This window comes from Lithobates pipiens, unplaced genomic scaffold (assembly GCF_037356315.1).
Source record: "Lithobates pipiens isolate NorthernLeopardFrog02 unplaced genomic scaffold, aLitPip1_a1.2 Scaffold_18, whole genome shotgun sequence".
Lineage (NCBI taxonomy): Eukaryota > Metazoa > Chordata > Amphibia > Anura > Ranidae > Lithobates > Lithobates pipiens.
In genome coordinates, this window is record NW_027507758.1 from 283,760,970 (window position 1) to 283,783,775 (window position 22,806).

At 39.8% G+C, this 22,806-nt stretch overlaps 1 protein-coding gene across 1 annotated transcript in view; it reads right to left on the reverse strand.

The window, feature by feature from the left end:
- Positions 1 to 22,806, reverse strand: part of RFX6 (regulatory factor X6) — a 176,131-nt gene that overhangs the window by 23,772 nt on the left and 129,553 nt on the right. Inside the window, exons 11-14 of the mRNA XM_077487064.1 lie at positions 20,907 to 21,066; positions 8,745 to 8,889; positions 3,995 to 4,089; positions 1,910 to 2,027 (exon numbers count right to left, since the gene is read on the reverse strand). Of these exons, the coding sequence (XP_077343190.1) occupies positions 1,910 to 2,027; positions 3,995 to 4,089; positions 8,745 to 8,889; positions 20,907 to 21,066 (518 nt within the window). The remainder of the gene's footprint in view (positions 1 to 1,909; positions 2,028 to 3,994; positions 4,090 to 8,744; positions 8,890 to 20,906; positions 21,067 to 22,806) is intronic.

A 22,806-nucleotide genomic window follows, 5' to 3' on the forward strand; every position in this document is an offset into this window, starting at 1 on the left:
TGGACACTCGGGATAACATTATTTGTTTCTTAAAGCAGAAAAATGCTGCTCAAAAGCTGCTAGGAGTGTTTTTTTTTTTAACCGCATAGTTTGGCGATGGCAGAATGGCTCCCCGTGCGAATCGCCGTAGCTGTAAGGGGTATAGGGGGCACTTGCACGCGCCCACCACGGTACTGGGGATCCAATCTGAGTGCCCAGCAGCCGCGATGTCTCCATGTAAACACACAAATCCACGTTCTGACTGGGGAGAGGAGACAGATCATGTGTTCCTAGTGTATAGGAACACAGATCGTTCGAATCCTCTAGTCAGTCCCATCCCCCCACAGTTAAAACACACTGAGGGAACACAGTTAAATTAGTGGCTATTTTTAGCCCCAAAAAAGTGTCAAAAGTGTCAGATTTGTCCACCGCAATATTGTAGTCCTGATAAAAATCACAGATCACCGCAATTACTAGTAAAAAAAAAAAATAATAATAAAAATTCCATAAATCTATACCCTATTTTGTAGACACATTAACTTTTGTGCAAACCAATCTGTATATACACTTATTGCGATTTTTTTACCAAAAATATGTAGAAGATTACATATCGGCCTAAACTGAGAAAAAAAATCATTTAAAAAAAAAAAAAAAGATTTGGGGGTATTTATAGCAAAAAGTAAAAAATATTGTGCTTTTCTCAAAATTGTTGCTCTTTTTTTGTTTATAGCACAACAAATAAAAACCGCAGAGGTGATCAAATACCACCAAAAGAAATCTCTACTTGTGGGGGGAAAAATACGTCAATTTTGTTTGGGTACAGCATTGCATATCCGTGCAATTGTCAGTTAAAGTGACACAGTGCCGTATCTCAAAAAATGGCCCGGTGAGGAAGGGGGTAAATCCTTCCTGGGTTGAAGTGGTTAAGCTACTGTGCATGGAACACTTTAAGTGATAATAAATACACAATGTATAATGGTGCAGCTATTTTCCCCAAACTGATACAATATTATATTAATAACAAGCCTATCTTCTATAACTCTTTTGTCCTGTACACACGGTCGGACATTCCGACTACAACATCCGTCTGATTTTTTCCAACAGATTTTGGTCCAAACTTGTCTTGCATACACACGGTCGCACAAAGTTGTCAGAAAATCTGATCGTTCAGAATGCAGTGACGTAGAACACATATGAAGGGACTATAAAGAGGACAGTAGGCAATAGCTTTCTTATTATTATTTATTTGGGGCATGCGTGGCACTTTGTTTGTCGGGATTGTCTACACACGAACGGAATTTAAATGATCGGATTTTGTTGTTGGAAAATTTTAGATCCTGCTCTCAAACTTTGTGTATCAGAAATTCCAACGGAAAAAGTCAGATGGAGCCCACACATGATTGGATTTTCTGACAACAAGATCCGATCGCACATTTATTTATCTAAACACTATGAAATATTTATATTAGACAAATCTTTCCCCAAAGTGAAAATCCGATCGTTCAGAATGTGATGACGTTATTTCGTTACAACGGCACTACCATCAGTCTAGTAGCCAATAGCTTTGATGTAGGAATTTGATCTGAGCATGTGTGGCACTTTGTCCGATCGGAATTCTCTACACACAATCGGAGTATGTCTGATCGGAGCATTTTGTCAGAAAATCTTACCAACAAGTTGGAAAACTTGGTCCGTCGGATACTCCGATGGAAACAGTCCGATGGAGACCACACACAGTCGGAATATCCGACAAAGCGGTCCGATCGGACACATTCCATCGGAATCTCCGACCGCGTGCACAAGGGCTAACAGGTCTAGCTGGACAAAACTGGCAACCTCCCACATACATTAACTTAAATTGTGTATTTAGCTATTGCCTGGAGTTCAGTTGAAAAATCTAGATTAAAGTGAAATATATTGTGATTCTTACCAAAGCTAGATGCGTTGTTTAATGTTAGGTTGTGCATAACTCTGGCACCAAAAAAACTCCACTTTAACAGGAAATCCTGGGCTCTCTTCTTCAGGGACTTGCCACTTTGTTTGCTCATCTGCTTAAAAAAATAAATAAATAAATAAAAAAGAATGCTAATAACATAAAATAGGCAATTCTATACATATGTACTATTAAGTTGAAGAAGACATAAGTCCATTAAGTTCAATTCATAGGAAAAATAAAAATAAATACATGGGAAACCTGCATCTACATATATATTTATAGGGCATTCATAAAGTATTCAGACCCCCCTTCACTTTTTCAACTTTGTTATGTTGCAGCCTTTCTCATGAATCTACACTCAGTACCCCATAATGACAAAGTAAATACAGAAATTTAGAAATGTTTGCAATGTAAAATGTAGGAGCTGGGAGTAATTTTAAGTAATTAAAAGTATCACATTCAAAAATTTAAAGGGGAGCCTTAGTGCCAGGATGCATTCTCACACTTTTTTTTCTGCATCAAAAATGCATGGAAAGTAGGTTATATGGTTTTCAGTGGCCTAGATGATACCAGTGCCCTCAGTTCCAGGGTGTTCCAGAAAAAAAGTAGAACATGCTGCATTTTTCCTGCACTGGACTGTACTGGAATGTGGTAAAACGCATAAAAATGCACCGGAATGCACCAGACCACAGTACAGTGAAAAGAAAAAGTGAAAAAAGAAGAAAGAAAGCATCTGGAATGCATCCAGAACCCCATTAAAAATAAACATGCAGAAATGCATCCAGAATAGATCTGGGGTGTGTTTTTGTGGTGTGAACCAGCCCTTAAAGTTTACTGAAAGCCAACGCATTTTTTTTTGTTTTGGAAGGAATTTGTGCAGAGTTAGAACCCTTGTTTGTGTTTATTATTGTCTGTGTCAACTCTGATTAATTCCACTGCCATTGGGACTGAAATGGAGAGAAAATTCTAAATTTGAAAGTGGAACTAAACCCATCAATTTAACAGTTTCATAAAACAGTTACATTCCTGCACGTGCCAGGAATGTAACTGTCACATTGTTTGTGCTCTCAGCCAAACTGTTAAACCATCAAATGGCTGGTGTCATAACTGATCATGTGCGCCATCATGGCAGTTGACAATCAAACAGAGGCCAAGATCGTAGCTTTGTTGTCTGAAATGATAGGAGGGTTCATTTCCGCTTTAAGACTCCTTTCACACCAGGGCGTTTTGCAGGCGCTATAGCGTTAGAAATAGCGCCTGCAATCCGCCCTAAAGAAGCTGCACCATTGTCTGTAGTGTGAAAGCCAGAGGGCTTTCATACTACAGTGGTGTGCTGGCAGGACGTCAGGGAAAAGTCCTGCCAGCAGCTTCTTTGGAGCGGTGAAGGAGCGGTGTGTTTACTGCTCCTCCACCGCTGCTCCCCATTGAAATCAATGGGGCAGCGCTGTAATACCGCCGGCAAAACGCCACTATTGCGGCGTATTGCCGGCGGTTTTAACCCTTTCTCGCCCACTAGCGGGGGGTAAAAGTGTCCCACTAGCGGCCGAAATGCGCCGCAAATCCAGCGGTAAAACGCAGCTAAAAATAGCGGCGTTTTACCGCCCACGCTATGGGCGGTGTGGTGTGAAAGGGGTCTAAGTCATCGCTTGAACAGAGATAGAAGGAAAATCTTCAAATAGGGGCACTTGTTTAGACAACTGCCTAAAAGAAGATTTTCCTCACGTTGATTTTTTTGCTGTGTCTATGGGACAGGAAGTTACATAGTTACATAGTTAGTCTGGTTTAAAAAAGTCCATCTAGTTCAACCAATAGAATAGAAGTGAAGGAAAGTGGTAAAAAAATTAATAAATAAACTGATGGGGTTTTAACCATGTCCTACTGTCCCCTTCCAAAAAAAAAAAAGAAATTAACATTTGGCTTTGGGTATACTTTAAAATGCAGAAAGAAAGAAATGCCTGCTCAGAATTTCAGTTGTATCCAAATATACAGTAGCTCTAGATATAGCACATCAGCCCCCTACTTTTAATTGCTGCCTCCTTATCCTAAATATGATTTGTACCTTTAAATTAAAATAATTACCTTAATAACTCTTTGCTCTACAACATTATCCAACCACTCAATGAAGGACTCCACTGTTGCATTTTTCTTCAAAAGGTCTTTTAGTTCATGAAAGACTGCAATATATTTAGGCACAATATGACATTGTTGCGGATGTCCTGGAACTAAAGTACACTTAGAATAATTGTCAGATACGTTAAAATCAATAGACATATGGGATAATAGCAGATACAGGTTATAAAAAGATAGAACAAAAGAATTCAAAGTTTTATGCCAAAGTATTTAAATTAAGATGTAATCTTGATTTTTAGTAAGCACATATATTTTTGTCGTCCATGTGATACACTATGAGAGTTGAATTACTACGAATGAGAAAAGAAAGAGGCTTTCACCATGTCAAAAAATCTATGTAATGGCCACATCCCTGGAATATGTAGATCAAAAGAATTCTTCCCCCTTATTTAGGACTTTAAAGGCCACAGACACTGACATGGGTAGAAAAAGATTTTATTACATAAAAAAGATGATTCAGGTCACAACAAATAATCAAACATTAAAAGATGTCTCGCATCTAATACTGTATGCATGTGATCAACATAACAAAGGACAATCCATAACAATACATATAAAATGACACTAGTACTCTCCAATGGATGGTAATCCCTGGTACCCAGTTTAACACCTTCATCAGGGTGTAGTATAAGTACGGTCAAAAGTAGTTTAGCTCAAAGAGAGTGACTCCATCCAGAAAGCAAATGAGGCAACAGTAAGGATGGGGGTGCAGTTAAATGCCAGCCGAGGATCAATATGAATTTAGAACTGTAGATTACCAAATCTGTTTAATAACAGGTGGGCACCAGCCACTGGGTTCCAGTGGTGTGATGTGGAAGGTACTGTATGTTCTGGCGAAGATAAAGACAGGATCTAGCTGGGGCTTTAAATAAATCTCCAAGATCAATGTATAGCGCCCGATAAACCCTGTCTTCATGCATACACCATATGTCTGAGATGGTGTGGATCTAAGTGGCTTCTCCCCTCTCTTTGCAATGCCTTCGACAGAACATATACTGTCTGCATCATGCCGCTGGAACCCAGTGGCTGCTGCTATTATTTTATAAACCATTTTATTTTATAATTATTATAAATTAAAATTTTATATTTTATAATTTTATAAAATTATAAACTATTTGTGGCCATAAGTATTTCTATTCTCTACCCCTGACAAAGGTGTTAAACTGGAAACGCGTTGGGTACCAAGGATTATCATCCACTGGAGAGTACTAGTGTAATTTTATATGTATTGTTATGGCTTGTCCTTTGTTATGTTGATCACATGCATACAGTATTAGTAGCTAGACATCTTTTAATGTTTGATTATTTGTTGTGACCTGAACCATCTTTTTTATGTAATAAAATCTTTTTCTACCCATGTCAGTGTCTGTGGCCTTTGAAGTCCTAAATAAGGGGGACTATGAATGAGAAAGTTCACTTAGCAAAGCATATCTCTTCAATAAACCCATTATGTTCATGGCAAATTCCTCTCCTTTAACCCTACACATGATTGGGTATTCAAAGTATACAGACTTAGCCTTCTGAACCTTAACTTTACATGAGCAGTCCTTATTCATTTAAAGAATAGCTAAAGGAAAAACTATTTTAAGATTAGAAGAGTTGTAAAGGGTTAAAACCACTGTCAGGCTTTTATTGCTATGTGTTCACTTCACTCATAGTTAGCTTCACTCTCTCTAATTGTCCTGCTCACCAATGTCATCGGGAATGAAACTGAGGTCATAACAACCATAATTGATCCTGCCTTCTATTCAGATGTCAGCTAACAATTCCTGGCTTTAGACGGAATATAAAGAAAAGAGACAAGTATGACCAACTGACATCACTGACAAAATATTAACAAAGCCATATTTATTCATATTTGGTCATTGGTCATGACCATATTTGGTCAATGACATGTTCATATTTGGCAACCATCCCCTGTCTATTTATTTACATTTCAGCTGTCAGTGGCAAATCTATCATTTAGTGGGGTACAATGGCAGGGTCATACATGCTTGCATTTTTTTTGATTTGGAGTCATCATTAATTGTGATTAAAGTGTAAGCTCAACATTATAGAAAATCTGTAAGGTGAACTTACACTGGACCCCCTTCCCATCGCATCCAGTCTCGCTAACATGGAGTCTGGCGACCCCCCGCACTGACAGATCGCATCGCCGCTGTATCAGTCTGGGGATTTGAAATCCCTGTGGTTTTCTCTCCTATTCGCCTGTGGAGATAGGATGGGCTACATGGGTTCAGATTGGTCGGCACCACCCATGTGATGGTGTCGACCAATTAGAATGCTCCTAAACATACCTCTTGATGAGGTACATTTTGGAGATTAAGCTGGGATGGATTTCTAAGTGATCACCTTGCTCTAGATCAGAGGTACTGGGGTGAGGTGGTCCTGTGTAAGTTCACCTTACAGATTTTTCTGTAAAGGTGAACTTACCCTTTAAAGGTTGCCCCAGTGACCATGTTCATTAGAACGAAATGTAAATAGGGCAGTAGGAGTAGCCGTGATGTCAATACATCTGCAGGGACGCCAGACGCTGTTCAGATCGATATGTCTGTTTTTATCTTACTCCTTGTAAGTATGTTTCTTTCTTAATAAAAACATTTCTGGATGTTGCGCAATGAGATTTTCCCTTCTTTTCCATGTGCAATATGCTTTATGTAGTGAATTGAGGAGTGAATATACGGTGCTGGCTTGAGGAGATGTAGTGAGATCATCAGCCTGGATTTGCCAAAAAGTGTCAGTTTATGCCTGAGGAGGTTTTCTTGTTTAAAGGCTCTGTCTGACCTGTTAAGGTCATATTTTCTGGTAGAAGGCAAATCCTTTATTGTTTGCAGTGGAGCACATTGCAGTGATTATTCTTATTATGACCTTATCAGGAATTAATTATACATTCTAAATCCGATTGGTTGCTGGGACTTTTTCTTGATCACACTATCGTTTTACGGGACTTTGTACAATTGTTTCTATATCAGCATGAACTTTCATTTATGTTATATATGTGAATTCCTCTTTCTAGGAGTTTTATGCATAATATACTCAGATATTTTTTAGAAATCTTTTATAGTTTATGTTTACACTATATTGCATGATTGATGATTTGGTTTTTAATGCATTATGTATTTTATGATTTTTAGTTAAGCGCATCATTTTTTATCTACTGTTTTAATTTATTGCTATGTGCAATATTCCTGATTGCTGCTATCCTTATTAACACATCATTTTTCCAGGTTGATCTGTCTATCAAAGTCCAAAGGGGTCGGGACTGTGAAATGAAAATCCGATAGTGATGTTCCTTTCACTCTGATGATCCTGTCGCCTGCTCTCCTCTCTTCCCCTCTGCGAGTGCTGGGAGAAAGACTCCCATACAACACACTTACAGAAAGGGCTGGACCCCCCCCCCCCCCCCATGCTTCCAGGCAGCCTGTCCTCAGCAGCCCTCGAAATCCAGTCGCAAAAAGCGAGCAGGTGAGTGGAATTTTTAAGGGCTGCTGTACTTTATACAGTTGCGGGAATGCTTCATGCTAATCATGCCACCGATACTGCCAGGCACCAAAACTCTGCCTAGTGTAATAGAAAAGCATTAAAGTAAATATGTCCCCAGTGACTGTCATATAATCTATGAACCCTCTGTGAATTCTGTTGAATTTTCGGTTCAAGACCATCTCCAGTTTTGGATTCGGATTGAATACCTGTCTGTGGTCTATTTTTTTCATTGATTGTATGACCATTTCTGATTAACTGCCACTAGGTGTGACCTTGCTTGCATTACAAAAGTTTGTTTTAAAATTGGCTAAAGCTGGTCACAGATAGATTTATATGGATCTTTTTTTTTTTTTGATCAGCTAGCCAGGAACATTGCTGTGTTTCCCATGGTGCAGGGGGATACCTGGATCCATTACTACCCCAAGACACACTCTACCTAATACCCTTTGCATTGGGATGGTGCACTGACCAGGAGTATGCATTTGTGAGATAATTTTCTTTCATACAGTTTTTGGACTGTGTTTTTGGTGCTAGTTTTGCTCTTCCTTTGCACCTCTTTGAGTGCCTTGGGTATATTGTTTTGGGCTTTGTATGGCCTCTGCAAACTGACCATCTGGATAACACCCATTTGGCACACCCCTGCCCCGAAGAAACACGCAGCGAAACACATTGTGTTTGAACTCCTCCACAGCAAATATCTTTATCTATTATGTAAAGCATACTGTATATGTCTAATTTTATTTAGGTAGCTTTCACTATGGCAGCTCCCGAGCTGGATAAATGTAATCTCTGCCATGCTGTGCATGGGTCTATACATATAGGGTTTGTGTTTTGAAGAATTAGATGTTATATATGTTTTTATTACTTTTACTTCCTTTTTAATGACACCTTGATGTTATAGTTGAGTTCAAATAATAAACAGTTATATGCATGTGCTTAGTCTTTGAGAATCTCATCAAACATTTTAGTGCCCTGCTGAGGCACCTGTTTATATGTAGGACAATAATTGATAAAAAGTGTCCAGCAATTTAAGGTTAACCTTCTGACTCATTGATCTCTATAGTAGCAAATTAATTCGTCTTTTGAAGTGTATTTAAAATAATTAAATTGCAGTACCAAGTTACTATGCAAGAATAATGAAGAAATAGATTAAACATTTTTTTATAAAATGTATGTATTTTTGAATGCTGCAAAAAAAGTTTGGTTGTAGACTCACGCTCCGTGTAGACATCACTGTCCGAATCAGCACCACTACAACTGCTAAGAAGAGCCTGAGATCCAATGCTGTACAAGTCTACCTTCTCGATATCTGCAGTCATGGAATTTACCACATTCTGATCAAACAAAGCTGGCCGTGCAATCTGATTAATTAAAATACAGGTTTTATATTAATGATTATTTCACTGGCATTTAGCAGTGCATTTAAAATACATATGAGCTACATTTTTTCACAGGATGCCTTTTTACCAGGGTTCACATGAGCATAAAGTATGAGAGGAAGGCCCCACCTTTTAGGCAATATGGATATCCCAAAAATGTTGGCCCTAATACAGAAATTCAAAGTAAATAAATAAAAGTTGAATACATACAAAACAAAATAGAATAAATAAAAAAATATATATTCAAACTTATTTTAGGACTTCACAAATAAATAGAAAAATGAATCAAATAGAAAAAAAACAAGTTAAAAATAGAGCCACAGAAAATGTCATTAAAAAAAATATCCATAAGTGTAATGACTATTGGTTGCAACTCAATTATATAGGAGACTGAACTTTCTAATATCTGCAATATGAATTTATACAGTTCCTTCAGTAAATACCATATATTACCCAGACTTCAATAGTGATAATCATCGGGTAGGGGAGAAATAAATCTTAATAACATGATAATAACATCCTTATTTGGAGGCAACAAATGTTTATGAGTTTACTCAACGTGAGAGGCAAAAAAGTAGAAGCCTGCAAATTCTCTAGAATTACTTCAAAGCATATGGTATAACACTGCCCAACTCCGGGTACCAAAATGAATACACTTGTAGTGGCTTCCCTGCATTTCAAGTTTCAAATGCTTGGTAAATCTAGGTGTAGAGAAATATACTGTAATACTTTTTTTCATCCTGGAGTTCAGTATTAAATGAACTATGGCGTTTCAGATCTTGCAACTCAGTAGTCATCAACTTTGTCCTGAGGGCCCACTAACAGGCCAGGTTTTATTTATTACCTTGGGGAGATGCAGACTAGAATACTACAATCACTGAGCAGCAAATTATATCACCTGTGATCAGGGCCGAACTTACTATTGGGCTTGACTGGGCTCAAGCCCATGGGCCCTGCCCAACAGGGGGTGTTCTCAGCTCTGCTCCGCTCACAGTCACGCCCAGTCCCACCCTATGATGGACATAACACAGGGACTGGGCGTGACTGTGAGCCAAGCCAAGTACACTCGACTACACTCGGCTCCTCTCGGGACTGCAAGAGGACCCGAGAGCCGCTGTAATATTCGGAGACCCATCGCAGTTTGCTACGGAAGTGATGTTTCCTTCGCTGCCATCTTACTACACCCCACACTCGTCCACAGTAAGGATACACTAAGAAGGGTTAAAACGGACATGTTGTTACACCCACCGGAGTTTTGGATTTTAGACGTATTATAACATTAAAGTTAGTATATAGTGAAATACAGTACTTACAACTCCGTCTGACTACTTAGATGTTGAATTTTAAAAGCAGCAAACTTCTGTCAGATTAGCAAACCTGTGAGATGAGCAGGGTTGCCGCTGCTTTTAAAATTCAAGATCTAAGTAGTCAGACGGAGTTCTAAGTCCTGTATTTCACTATATAAACTGACTTTACTGTTATAAATAAGTGTAAAATGCAAAACTCCGGTGTAACAACATCTCCGCTTTACCCCTTCTTAGTGTCTCCTTACTCCTTAATGAGTGTGGGGGGTACCAAGATGGCGGCAACAGAACGTCACTTCCGTAGCAAACTGCGATGGGTCGCCGAATATGTCGTTACACTGCCAAGAGGACCCGAGAGCCGCCTAGATACGCAGGACTCTGTATCTCAAAGGCGCCATTTTTAAACTTCAAGACTGCAATGACAAGACTGTAAAGACAAGGCTGCAAATGACACTGGGGCAAGGCTGCAAATGACACTGGGGCAAGGCTGCAAATGACAAGGTTACACTGACAAGGATGCAAATGACACTGACAAGGCTGCAATGACACTGGACAAGGCTGCAGATGGACACTAATAAGGCTGCATTGATGGGCATTTAAATGCACGTTTTTTCCTTAAAATGCTGGATCTGAGGGTCACATTGTTAAAGGGGGCTTCCAGATTCCAATAAGCCCCCCGCCCACAGACCCCCACAAATATTGGGCAAGGGTTGTGAGGATGAGGCCATTCTGCCCATCTACATGGGGACAAGGTGCTTTGGGGGCTTTTAAAGCAGTACACGACCTGACTCTACTATTTCAGAAAAGCAAGACGAATGACCTGATAGATCAGTTAGATCTGTATAAGTTGTTTTAAGATACCAACAAATCAAGACAAAATCCAGTTATCCTGTTTAAAAAACCTTCCACCTAATTTCCTTAATTGAATACAAATCTAACGCAGCTAGATTTTTGAAACAAACATTAAAAGACATTTGTAAGTTGCCACCCAAGAAAAACACTTCTCAAAATCTGTCTTTTTGATAAATACAGATCTTTGGAATCCCTGCGTAACAACGAATCGATCATAATAAAGCCATCAGACAAAGGTGGGTATGTTGCCAGCATGGACAACCAAGCCTATAAGTCGATGTGTCAGAAAATTCTAGACAACAAAGACTGGTATAGATCCATCCCGGTCAGGCTTACAGATAAACTTAATCAAGAATTTTACAACATTGTAGATCAAGCGTATGTGGGTGATACAATTTGCAAGGACCTATACGAATTTGTTAGGACCAAGTATCCCAGGGTACCTACCTTCTACAGCTTACCCAAAATACATAAAAACCCGGTAAGCCCAACTGGGTGACCAATAGTCTCCGGCAATGGAGGTATTTCCGAAAATTTTAGTAGAGTAATTGATGCATATCTTCAACCCTACATTCTGACCTTGCGTTCATTTATCAAAGATACCATTGACGATTGATGAATTAATCATCTCTGAAGATTCCATTCTTGTTACCATTGATGTGGAGGCCCTGTATAGCTCCATTCCCCACACCAGAGGCTTGGCAGCTCTATAGAGGATCCTCCAACAGGGCTCTCAACAGACAAGTGACAAGGCCCTTAATAAATTAATTCTCAGAGGATTGGAATATATCCTCAATCACAATTTCTTCACCTTTGATGGTTCCCACTACAGGATGTAGTGATGGGGACTTGCTGTGCCCCATCCTACGCCAACCTGTACCTGGGGGAGTGAGAACAATCCCTTCTCAGTGGCAAGGATTTTGCCGAGTATACGTGGCTCCTGTACATTGAAGACATCTTCGTCATATAGGAGGGGACAGAGGATACTCTTTTGGAGTTCTTTCAACAGATTAATATCAACAATCACCACCTAATATTCACCATGGTCCATGAGAAAAAAAACTATTACATTCCTAGATGTTCAGGTGAATCATAACTTGAAGGGAAAACTATGCAGCACTCTGTTTCTTAAGAGCACTGCTGGCAACAAAGCGCTGCATGGGGAGAGCTTCCATCCAACCCCTCTGAAAAATTTCATTCCACGTGGACAATATTTTTGTCTACGCAGAAACTGTTCCAATGATGTTCTGTTAAAAGAAAAGGCCGGTAAACTTCAAAATAGACTGCTAGAGAGAGTGTTCAGTTGTTCCTGTTTACATAAAGCTTACGACAAAACAATTCATTAATCACATCATGAACGTTTGCTCAAACACTAATCTAAAAGTAATTCTGATGTTGTCCTAACAAGAATAATCATGCGTTTTTCCAAACAGCACATGCAAATGAAGGAAATTATTCAAAGACACTGGACTATATTTACCGATGACCCTAAAGTCCAACAATTTGTGTCTGAAACCCCATCAATTACGTACAAACAAGCTACCTCTATCAAAGATAGGTTAGTTCAGAGTGAGTACAAAAGAGAGTAGAGAGTCCAGTAGAAATCACTGCCCACTTTATGTTTTTTTTTCCATGTGGACACTGCTCCTACTGTTCCCTCATTAGAAAGGAGAAATCCTTTTCTCTTCCCAATGGTGAGACCTTTAGACCAACACACATTGCCAACTGTCAAACACATGGCATAGTCTATCTAATGGTATGCACAGTGCCTTTTACAAAAACAAAACACTCACATCACCTGCCAAGGTAATTAAGTCTATTTTTGTTTGCACATTTTACTTTTTATTCTTTCACCTCCCGCCGTCTTTCAGTGTTTTTTTTTATTATTGTGGTTTTTACCTTAGTCATCAATACTTTACATTTATGGCCATACACCATAAATACATTTCCTCAACAATACATGTGATTTTTCTCACAAATTTTTTTCACATATTTTTATATTCTATATATATTTATATATATATATATATATATATATATATATATTGTTGGTTTTTTTGGAGCTTTAAATAAGACACACATACAAGTTGAATAGTGTGAAAAATATACATATATATATATATATATATATATATATATATATATATATATATATATATATATATATATATATATATATATATATATATATATATATATATATATATATATATATATATATATATATATATTACATGAACATATCTTACAATTAAAATCAATTAACATGAACAATACTATTCCCTTTTGTTGCTATTGGTATTCTCTGTCAGCACTACTAAAGTATGATTATCTATTACTTACTCATTTAAAGTGGTTGTAAACCCTTACAAACCACTTTGACCTACAGGTAAGCCTAGATTAAGGCTTACCTGTAGGTCCAAGAAATATCTCCTAAACCTATACGGTTTAGGAGATATTTACCCGAAGACAGCCACCGCTGTCTACGGCACAGGCGCACTGGGCAGACCGCAGATCATGGTGATATGCCGCGAGTGTCGGCTCCCGTGCGCATGCGCAGGAGTGACGTCATCGCGGCTCTGGCGAATCACAGCGCCGGAGCCGCGAGACCCGGAAGTCGCTCCGGGATCCATGGCAGCGGCGAAGAGGAAGACAGAGGACCACTTCGGGGGCTTCGTTCTCAGGTAAGTTATTTATAATGAGCTAGTATGCTATGCATACTAGCTCATTATGCCTTTGCCTTGCAGGGTGTGTTTTTTTTCCCTTTACTCCCTCTTTAATATTATTTGGATCTAGAATTTTTGGAACTAGATTCGGCCTTGGGTAGATGGGGACGGCTCATGGAGGCCTCTGAATCACTGAACTTCTTTTACATTTTTGGTTATAGGACTTTTTCCCTCTTCTACTCTCTAAAAATCACCCTGAAGAAGACCTTGACTACATGGGTCGAAACGGGTTGGGTTATTAATGTGGCTGGCATTCTGTAATGTAATGATTTGCTCCACTTTGTTAATATTGCATGATGTATGATGATGTATGATGGAACATGTCCTTTAATGTGTAACCAGAGCTCATATTTTAAACAAATTCATGAATTTGAATCCCATTTTGGTATAATAAAATACTTTTATTAAAAATCACTATTTCTGACTAAATCAATTTGCTGCTAAAAAATCCATTCCATATTGCAATTATCTAGGGTGTGCAGCCCTACTATCTCTCATGTGTGCCTTTCTATTTTCAGGTTATAAAATATCCCAATCTTTGAAAATCTCACAGAGTACTGTTCAATTCATCTTGGAAATGGAAAGAGTATGGCACAACTGCAAACCTACCAAGACATGGCCGTCCACCTAAACTGATAGGCCGGGCAAGGTGAGCATTAGTCAGCGAAGCAGCCGAGATGCCCATAGAATCTGTCCACAGGACAACTATTAGTTGAGCATTCCACAAATCTGGCACTGTATCTATGTGTATACAGTGGGTGTGTGTATGTATGTGTATACAGTGTGTATATGTATGTATATGTATTAAGTGGATGCGTGTGTGTGTGTGCACATGTGTGTATGTATGTATGTGTTTACTATGTGCAAAAGAGGGTGGTGGTGCAATGAATCATAGATGGTGCTCTGCACTGGGCTGTTTATACTTTTGACCCCTGCAGTGTGTTCACTACATATACCTGCATGTACTTTACATACTTCTGATCCCTGTACTATGTACATGACACACATTTAAATCCTGCACTCTATACATTATATACTTCTGACCCCTGCATTCTGTAAATCAAGTTTTAAGCTCCCCCCAATTTTACTAAGCCCAAAATTCCTCTTCTCTGGGGGGGTTTTTCTTGAAGAAGGAGCCCAAATTATGATCTTGAACACAGGCCCACTGCATTCAGAAAAACTCCCCTGGTATATCTCAAGGAACAGAATCCAAAAAAGTTTGCAAGAACCACAAATGTTTTCCTCCTATTACAACTCTGTTACAGAAACCCAGCTGAAGGACTTTGCTGCTATCCTTAATGTGAATAATTAAAAATTCACAAATACCTATGATCCCAAGTCCCTACCTTTATTGCTATCATAGTTTGTAAGAATAAAATTAGAAAATTGATCACTAGGTTGTACAGAAAACCTATGGTAATGGGCAGGATTCTCAAAATTACCCACATACTCCTTTTAGAATACATCCATACCCAATAATAGGGATGAGCTTTGAGTTTGAGTCAAACTCCTGTTCAACTCGAACATTGCCTGTTCGCCTGTTCAGCGAACAGTGAACAATTTGGGCTGTTCGCGGCAAATTCGAAAAGCCGGAACACCCTGTACAAGTCTATAGGAGAAATCTAAAGTGCTAATTTTAAAGGCTAATATGCAAGTTACTGTCCTAAAAAGTTTTCGCAGGTTTCCGTTACATCAGAGGGGGGCGGGGTCACCCATACGTCACTGGGGAACCCCTGGCTTCCCTCACCAGCGTCAGAGGGTGGCGGGGTCAGGTGACGGGAGGCCCCGCCCTCCTAATATAAGAAACATCAGCGCTGGGATCCCCGCAGTGTCTCCGCAGTGGAGACAGAAGACGGATGCATACATGGACAGCGCTGGACTGAAAATCACCATCGCTGGAACAGATCAGCCATCGCTGGACCCCGGATGATCATCCATCGCTGGATAGCAAGAGTGGATTACCACAGCTGGAATCTTTTATTTTTTTATTTTTATTTTTTTAATAAAGGAATTTTTCAAAAGTGTGCTTGTCTTTTTTAACCATTTTTTACACTTTCTTTGTGAAAAGGTAGGGGTACTTGTGTACCCCCTTACCATTTCAAATGGGGGGGCCAGGATCTGGGGGTCCCCTTGTTAAAGGGGGCTTCCAGATTCTGATAAGCCCCCCACCTGCAGACCCCCACAACCACCGGCCAGGGTTGTGGGGATGAGGCCCTTGTCCCCATCAACATGGGGACATGGTGCTTTGAGGGGTCACAGACGCCCAAAGCATCCTCCCAATGTTGAGGGCATGTGGCCTGGTATGGTTCAGGAGGGGGGTGGCACTCTCTCGTTCCCCCTCTTTTCCTGCGGCCTGCCAGGTTGCGTGCTCGGATAAAGGGTCTGGTATGGATATTTAGGGGGACTCCCACGTCAATTTTTTTTTTTATTTGACGCGGGGTTCCCCTTAATATCCATACCAGACCTGAAGGGCCTGGTAATTGAATTTAGGGGAACCCCACGCTTTTTTTTAATTTTTTTATCAATGAATGAATTGTCCGCTCCATAATACAGAGAACACTCATTGAGTGTTCTCTGTATTACGGGAGCCGACAATTGAAAGTGATTTTAAAATACTTTTTTTCCTTGCGAAATGACACTTTGTGCAGGGACAGTTCTAAGCACGGGAAACACGCGTCCCTTCACAGGCATACTATGGACACCCCCCAGGTACGAAATTTAAAGGAATATTACACTTTTATTGTTTCACTTTAATCATTATTAAAATCACTGCTCCTGAAAAAACGGCCGTTTTTAAAACTTTTTGTTTGCATTGATCCATGTCCCCTGGGGCAGGACCCAGGTCCCCAAACAATTTTTAGGACAGTAACTTGCATATAATGCCGCGTACACACGGGCGGACTGTATGGCCTACTTAGTCCGTCGAAACACATTTCAGCGGACAGTCCGCTCGTGTGTGGGCTTCAGCGGACTTTTTCAGCGTGCAGTCTGGCGTACTAAGTATTTCGGAATTTTCGAAATTCTGTCCGTCATACTTTGGTTTCAGCGGACAATCCGCTCGTCAGTAGGCTAGTTCGACGGACTAAGAATGGCGCATGCTCAGAAAGGATTTACACGGCGGAAGGTTGCATTGCTGTGTATTGGACTTCCTATTTCTAGTCCCGTCGTACGTGCTGTATTCGTCAAGCTTTCGACGGACTGTTTGTTCATCCGTGTGTGGTCAAGTCCGTTCATTCGAAAGTATGACGGACTGTCCGTCGGATTGTATGACAGACTAAGTAGGCCATACAGTCCGCCCGTGTGTACGCGGCTTTAGCCTTTAAAATTAGCACTTTAGATTGTGAACGTTCGAGTCCCGTAGACTTTAATAGGGTTCTAAAGTTCACACGAAGTTTAGGTCTGTTCGCTGGTTCTGGTGCGAACCGAACAGGGGGGTGTTCGGCTCATCCTTACCCAATAATCAAGTGTTATGCAAGGCAAGTAATTGAGTCAAGAAACAGGATTGTATTGATATGATGTGAGGATCAACTGTGATTAACTACCATATTTTCAATGCATAAAAAAAGGGTGTATTTATAATATATTTGCATGACAATTTGCCCAGTAAAAGTACATGTACACTTATCCTGTGCAAATGGGTCAATAACCTATTGTTATTAAGCAATTTCTTGTGCTGGACAAATGAATTTCATAGATTTCAAATGGAAATGACTTAATTTGGCCGATAGATTGAGCTAAGTGCAGCACTTTCCACTTTAACTACTTGCCGCCCGTTTTATAGCCGAAAAAAGGCTACAGCACGGGCCTTAATTGCTGGGAGGGCGTCCATGTACTGTGATTTATGAGACTCGGCTGATCGCAGATCAGAGTAAGGGGTCGATCCCGACCCCTTAGCAAAAAAATCCAGCCACCAGCTTCTCTCAGAGGGACATCGGTCCCTCACACAGAAAGCCATGGCTGCATTTTCAAACAAATAAATTAATTAATTAAATATCTCAAAAACAATGACTAAATCTATAATAAAAAAAGGCCTTAATGTATGAGTCCATAAATGCCAGAATATACTTCAAGATTTTTCATGAATATCTTCACACCAAGTGCTTCCAATAATAAATCTCACACCATGTAAAATAAATAATATAAAAAAAAAACACCTTGTGCTACCTCCAGGCTCCTGGAACTCTCACCTCCACTTAGGGAAAATAAAGCCTCTATAGATAGACTCTTAGGTGTCTAGACCCCCTGTGTGGGACCACTTCCACCTCCGTCCACTGAGGTCTCCCTTAGAACCCCACTAGATGCTTCCAAGGATAGCAGGGATACTGTTTCTTTAAAGCCGCGTACACACGAGCGGACTGTCTGTCCAACTTAGTCCGCTGAAACACATTTCAGCGGACAGTCCGCTCATGTGTGGGCTTCAGCTGACTTTTTCAGCGGACTGTCTGGCGGACTAAGTCTTTCGGAATTTCCGTAATATTGTCCGTCCAACTTTGGTTTCAGCGGACAGTCCGCTCGTGAGTAGGCAAGTTGGACGGACTAAGTATGGCACATGCTCAGAAAGGATTTACACGGCCGAAGGTTGCATTGCAGTGTATTGGACGTCGTATTTCTAGTCCCGTCGTACGTGCTGTACACGTCATCACGCACGCTTTCAGCGGACTGTCTGCTCATCGTGTGTGGTCAAGTCCGTTCATGCTAATTTTGAACGGACTGTCTGTCGGATTGTCTGCCGAACTTAGTTGGGCAGACAATCCGCCCGTGTGTACGCGGCCTTAGTTGGCCAGACAGTCCGCCCGTGTGTACGCGGCTTAAGACTTCTCTGGTGTGAACGGGAGCTTATTCATTGTTTTTGAGATATTAAATTCATTTATTGTTCTAGCACCAGAGTTATAAGTAGCACTACACCATATCATTTATCATTACAGTTTGATTGTATCTCAGTACTAACTAACAACTAACTGGACTGGTAAACCTGTCATTTTGGCAACTACCAAATTTGTTTCCCTGACATTTTGGAATTTTCTTTTGGAAGATTTGTTTTTTCCATGCTGAGTGAGAACAACAATTTTTGCAAACTGGATGAAGACTTTTGAGTCGTATCTGGGGACCTAGTCATATATCAATGATGCATCAATTCATTTATAGTATATGGCCTTTATGATGTTGCACTTTAACTGTATGAACTGACTCAGGAATCACATTTTCTTTTATATTACATGATATTGTAATCATGACCCACAGTTACAAGCCTTTATGCTGCATATTTAAATGAGATCCTGATTGGTGACACATTCATGAGTGAAGTGCATACCCTTTGGTGGTATGGGAAAATATTTCTCTCTGCAAACAACCAATATTACAGACAAACAGTATTGAAAGGAAATGTTGAACTATTGATGACTGTATTGATATGTGCAGATTCTTTTCATAATAGCAACCTGACATGTGTATAAGAAATGTTTTTTTGGCATTACATGTTTTACTTTGGGTTTGGGTATTAAGGTCATATTTTTGGGGATTTCTCTAGTGGGACAAATCATATTTTTTAGTGCCCTCTTGTTATAATGATCTAAGTACATATGTTAGACTAAATCTAACATAGGTAAAGTCACATGATGTCAGATGATGGCTGGACCCAGCATTCAATCTGCCTAAAACTTCCATTGGGTATGGATTCTGCATCTGAACTTCTGAAAACGTACACCGAATTTTCGCAGACCTGAACCCAGTACATTTGGTTCTTCTCTAGTCCTAACCTAGATTAGAATGTTAGAATATTATGTAAATAAATGTATAGGAGATAACATTCCCACTAATGGGCTTAAGAAAATTCCTAATAGTTATATAGGGATAAGGCACTACATTGCCTCTGCCATCTGTTGGCATAAACCTACTGTACCTGATAGTGAATTTAGCTTTGGTCAATCTTACACACACATCTAGTAATTACAACTGAACAAATCGTGAAAAATCTTTTAAAGGAAAATTATTTTCAGTAAAAGCTTTATATTAGAATCTCTAGATCCATAAATACAGTATCTCACAAAAGTGAATACACCCCTCACATTTTTGTAATTATTTTGTTATATCTTTTTATGTGTTTTATGTGACAACACTGAAGAAATTACACTTTTTTACAATGTAAAGTAGTGAGTGTACAGCTTGTATAACAGTGTAAATTTGCTGTCCCCTCAAAATAACTCAGTTTCACTTTTGTGAGATACTGTATATGCAATTGAAGTTATATGCAGATTCTGGCTTTTTTAGTAAAAGTTGTGCTTACCCCCTACCCTCAGGTTCATAGCTCCTATGAGTCCATGAAGTTGTTCTTTACTGTAAAGGACCAAGGTGTGAAAACGGGCAAAGCCAAGCTCAAAATATACACTCAAGATATGCAGAAAACGTAATCTCTGATTACTTTATCTCTGGATCTGCCAATTTTTCTCATATCCGATAACTGAAGACAATTTCTTCAGTGAAACTATTGTTCAGCACCCAATTTGTTCCTGTCTGAAATTAAATGCATGTGGAATCTTCTCAGGGAATCTGAAGCCTTTGGTACGTAACAGGGGTAGAGGAGAAAGGAAAGATTATCAGAGCCTAGCTGTTACTCTAACTCATAAATGCTTGTCAGGTGTATTCATCATCTTGGAAAAGGCATTTATGCACACAAGTCTCTTGTGCAAGACATGTTTATGTATAGTAATTGTAACATCATTACACAGTTGCCCATCAAGTTCAACCAAAATTAATGTAATCTTCTGAAATCATAGTTAGGAAGCCAATCCCAATCAAAATGATGTTTTGTGTTCCTAAGAGTGGGGAATTGTTAGAACTCCTGTTGGGATTATACTGCAGGCTGCGTCCACCCCAATGGGGGAGATTACCAAATTTCCATGATCATCAGAACACGAAGTGAGGAGAAACCTCTCCAACAAAAACACAGAAAGCAATACAAATCTGTAGGTACTGACCCATCCCTGCTCCATTCAACACAAAAAAAAAAAAGTATTGTATGGAGAGCCAGTCATCTCTATTATCTTAATGGTTCTGAGGTCTTTCAGTTCACTAGGAGGTAGACTATAGCCGAAGATGGAAAGTGATTTTGAGAACTTACTTGTGCTAAGTGCAAGAATGAAGTCTGTCTCTTCAGGGATGACACAAATCTTCTAACAATTGGCAGTTTCTTTTCTGAGAGTGATTCTGGAAGGTTTTCCAATGATGTAGTAACCCATTGCTCCCAGTGTTTAGCAAAGTTTCTTATGTCAGCTAGTAAACTACACAAAAAATTTGCCTTTAGATTGATACAGCAATATGTCACTAGAACAAATATGAATTAATGAAAAAAATAACATTCTTTTAAGATTTTAAGACCAAAAAGCACAGATGAAGTTGCCATTAAAGTGGACCTGACCTCCAAAGGTGAAGATTTACTATTTTAGAGGAACTATCCATAAATGTTAATTGTGTCTAAGCAGTAACCTGAAAATGTACTTGTTTTTGTTAATTCCTCCTAAAAATTAACAGTGCATCTTCTGACATGTTACTGTGCCTAGGTACCCCTGTTGTGTAGCCTAATGACTGTACATCTGCAGTGGGAGATCTAAGGTACAGTTGTCTCTGACTACTTAAGATAGTGTTTCTCATCCTTTCTAGTGCTGTGACCCCTTGATAAAATTCCCTCACGTTGTGGGGACCCCCAACAGTAAAATTATTTTCGTAGCATGGGTTGTCGGCACCCAAGGCAAGACAAGTAATTTGTGCCCCTAACACATGGACATTTAGCACTCAATCGTACAGTATTAAAAAACCCTTATGGTACATTTTAGGATGTACCGCTCTTTCTCTTTGTTCTCCTTTCTTTCCCTTTTATCTCTCTATCCTAATTTCTTGTTTTTTTGGGATGAGTGGCAGAGCTGGCGGGGAGTTGGGATGAATGGCAGTGCTAGCGGGGAGTTGGGATGAGTGGCAATGCTGGTGGGGAGTTGGGATGAGTGGCAGTGCTGGTGGGGAGTTGGAATGATTGGCAGTGCTGTTAGGGAGTTGGGATGAGTGGCAGTGTTGGTGGGGAGTTGGGAGCCAAGCTGGGTGGCCAGAGGCTCCAGGGAAAGCCCTGCTGGGTGGCTGCAAAAAGCCTGGGAGAGCGGTGTGGGCTCAAGGAACCCTGGCAAATCATCATTTGACCCCCTAGGGCAGTGATGGCGAACCTTGGCACCCCAGATGTTTTGAAACTACATTTCCCATGATGCTCATGCATTCTGCAGTGTAGTTGAGCATCGTGGGAAATGTAGTTCCAAAACATCTGGGGTGCCAAGGTTCGCCATCACTGCCCTAGGGGGTACTTACCCCCAGGTTGAAAACCACTAGCTTAGGAGATTTGGAGTGAGATTTGGTAATGCCACTACTGTGCTGCTCACTGTTCTCACTGGGGGCTTACTGAAAAGGAATGTTTACCATAGGACCCATCATATGAGGATCCTCCTTCTTCTGCTTCATTCTGTATCATTCCTACTCCTCTTCTGCTGCTTCTTGAATATTCCCCACCAGGCATTAGAGGGCTAGCTCTTATATGAGGAAGCAAAACTCTGTTCCTCTACCAAGATGTCACCTCCACACAGACATACAGGGGTTTATTTACTAAAACCAGAGAGTGCAAAATCAGTCTCACTTTTGCATAGAAACCAATCAGCTTCTGGGTTTTATTGCGAAAGCTTAATTGAAGCTGTTTGGTTTTCTGCAGAAGTCAGACTGATTTTGCACTCCTCGGCTTTAGTAAATAAACCCCATAGTGCAGAATAAGAAATGGTAAGTCAGTAAACAGTAAACATATCTATTGCAGGAAGCTTACAGGCAATACTGGTGACTAGTGTTCTGCTTAACTTTTTTGGACACAGCTTCCACATTTGATGCCCTCATTATTGCGTTTTTACTGAATTTAAACTGAATTTACTTGGTCTTACTTAGTCTCATGAACTAACCAAATTTAAACCTACCCAGAGATTAACTCTGATTATTGG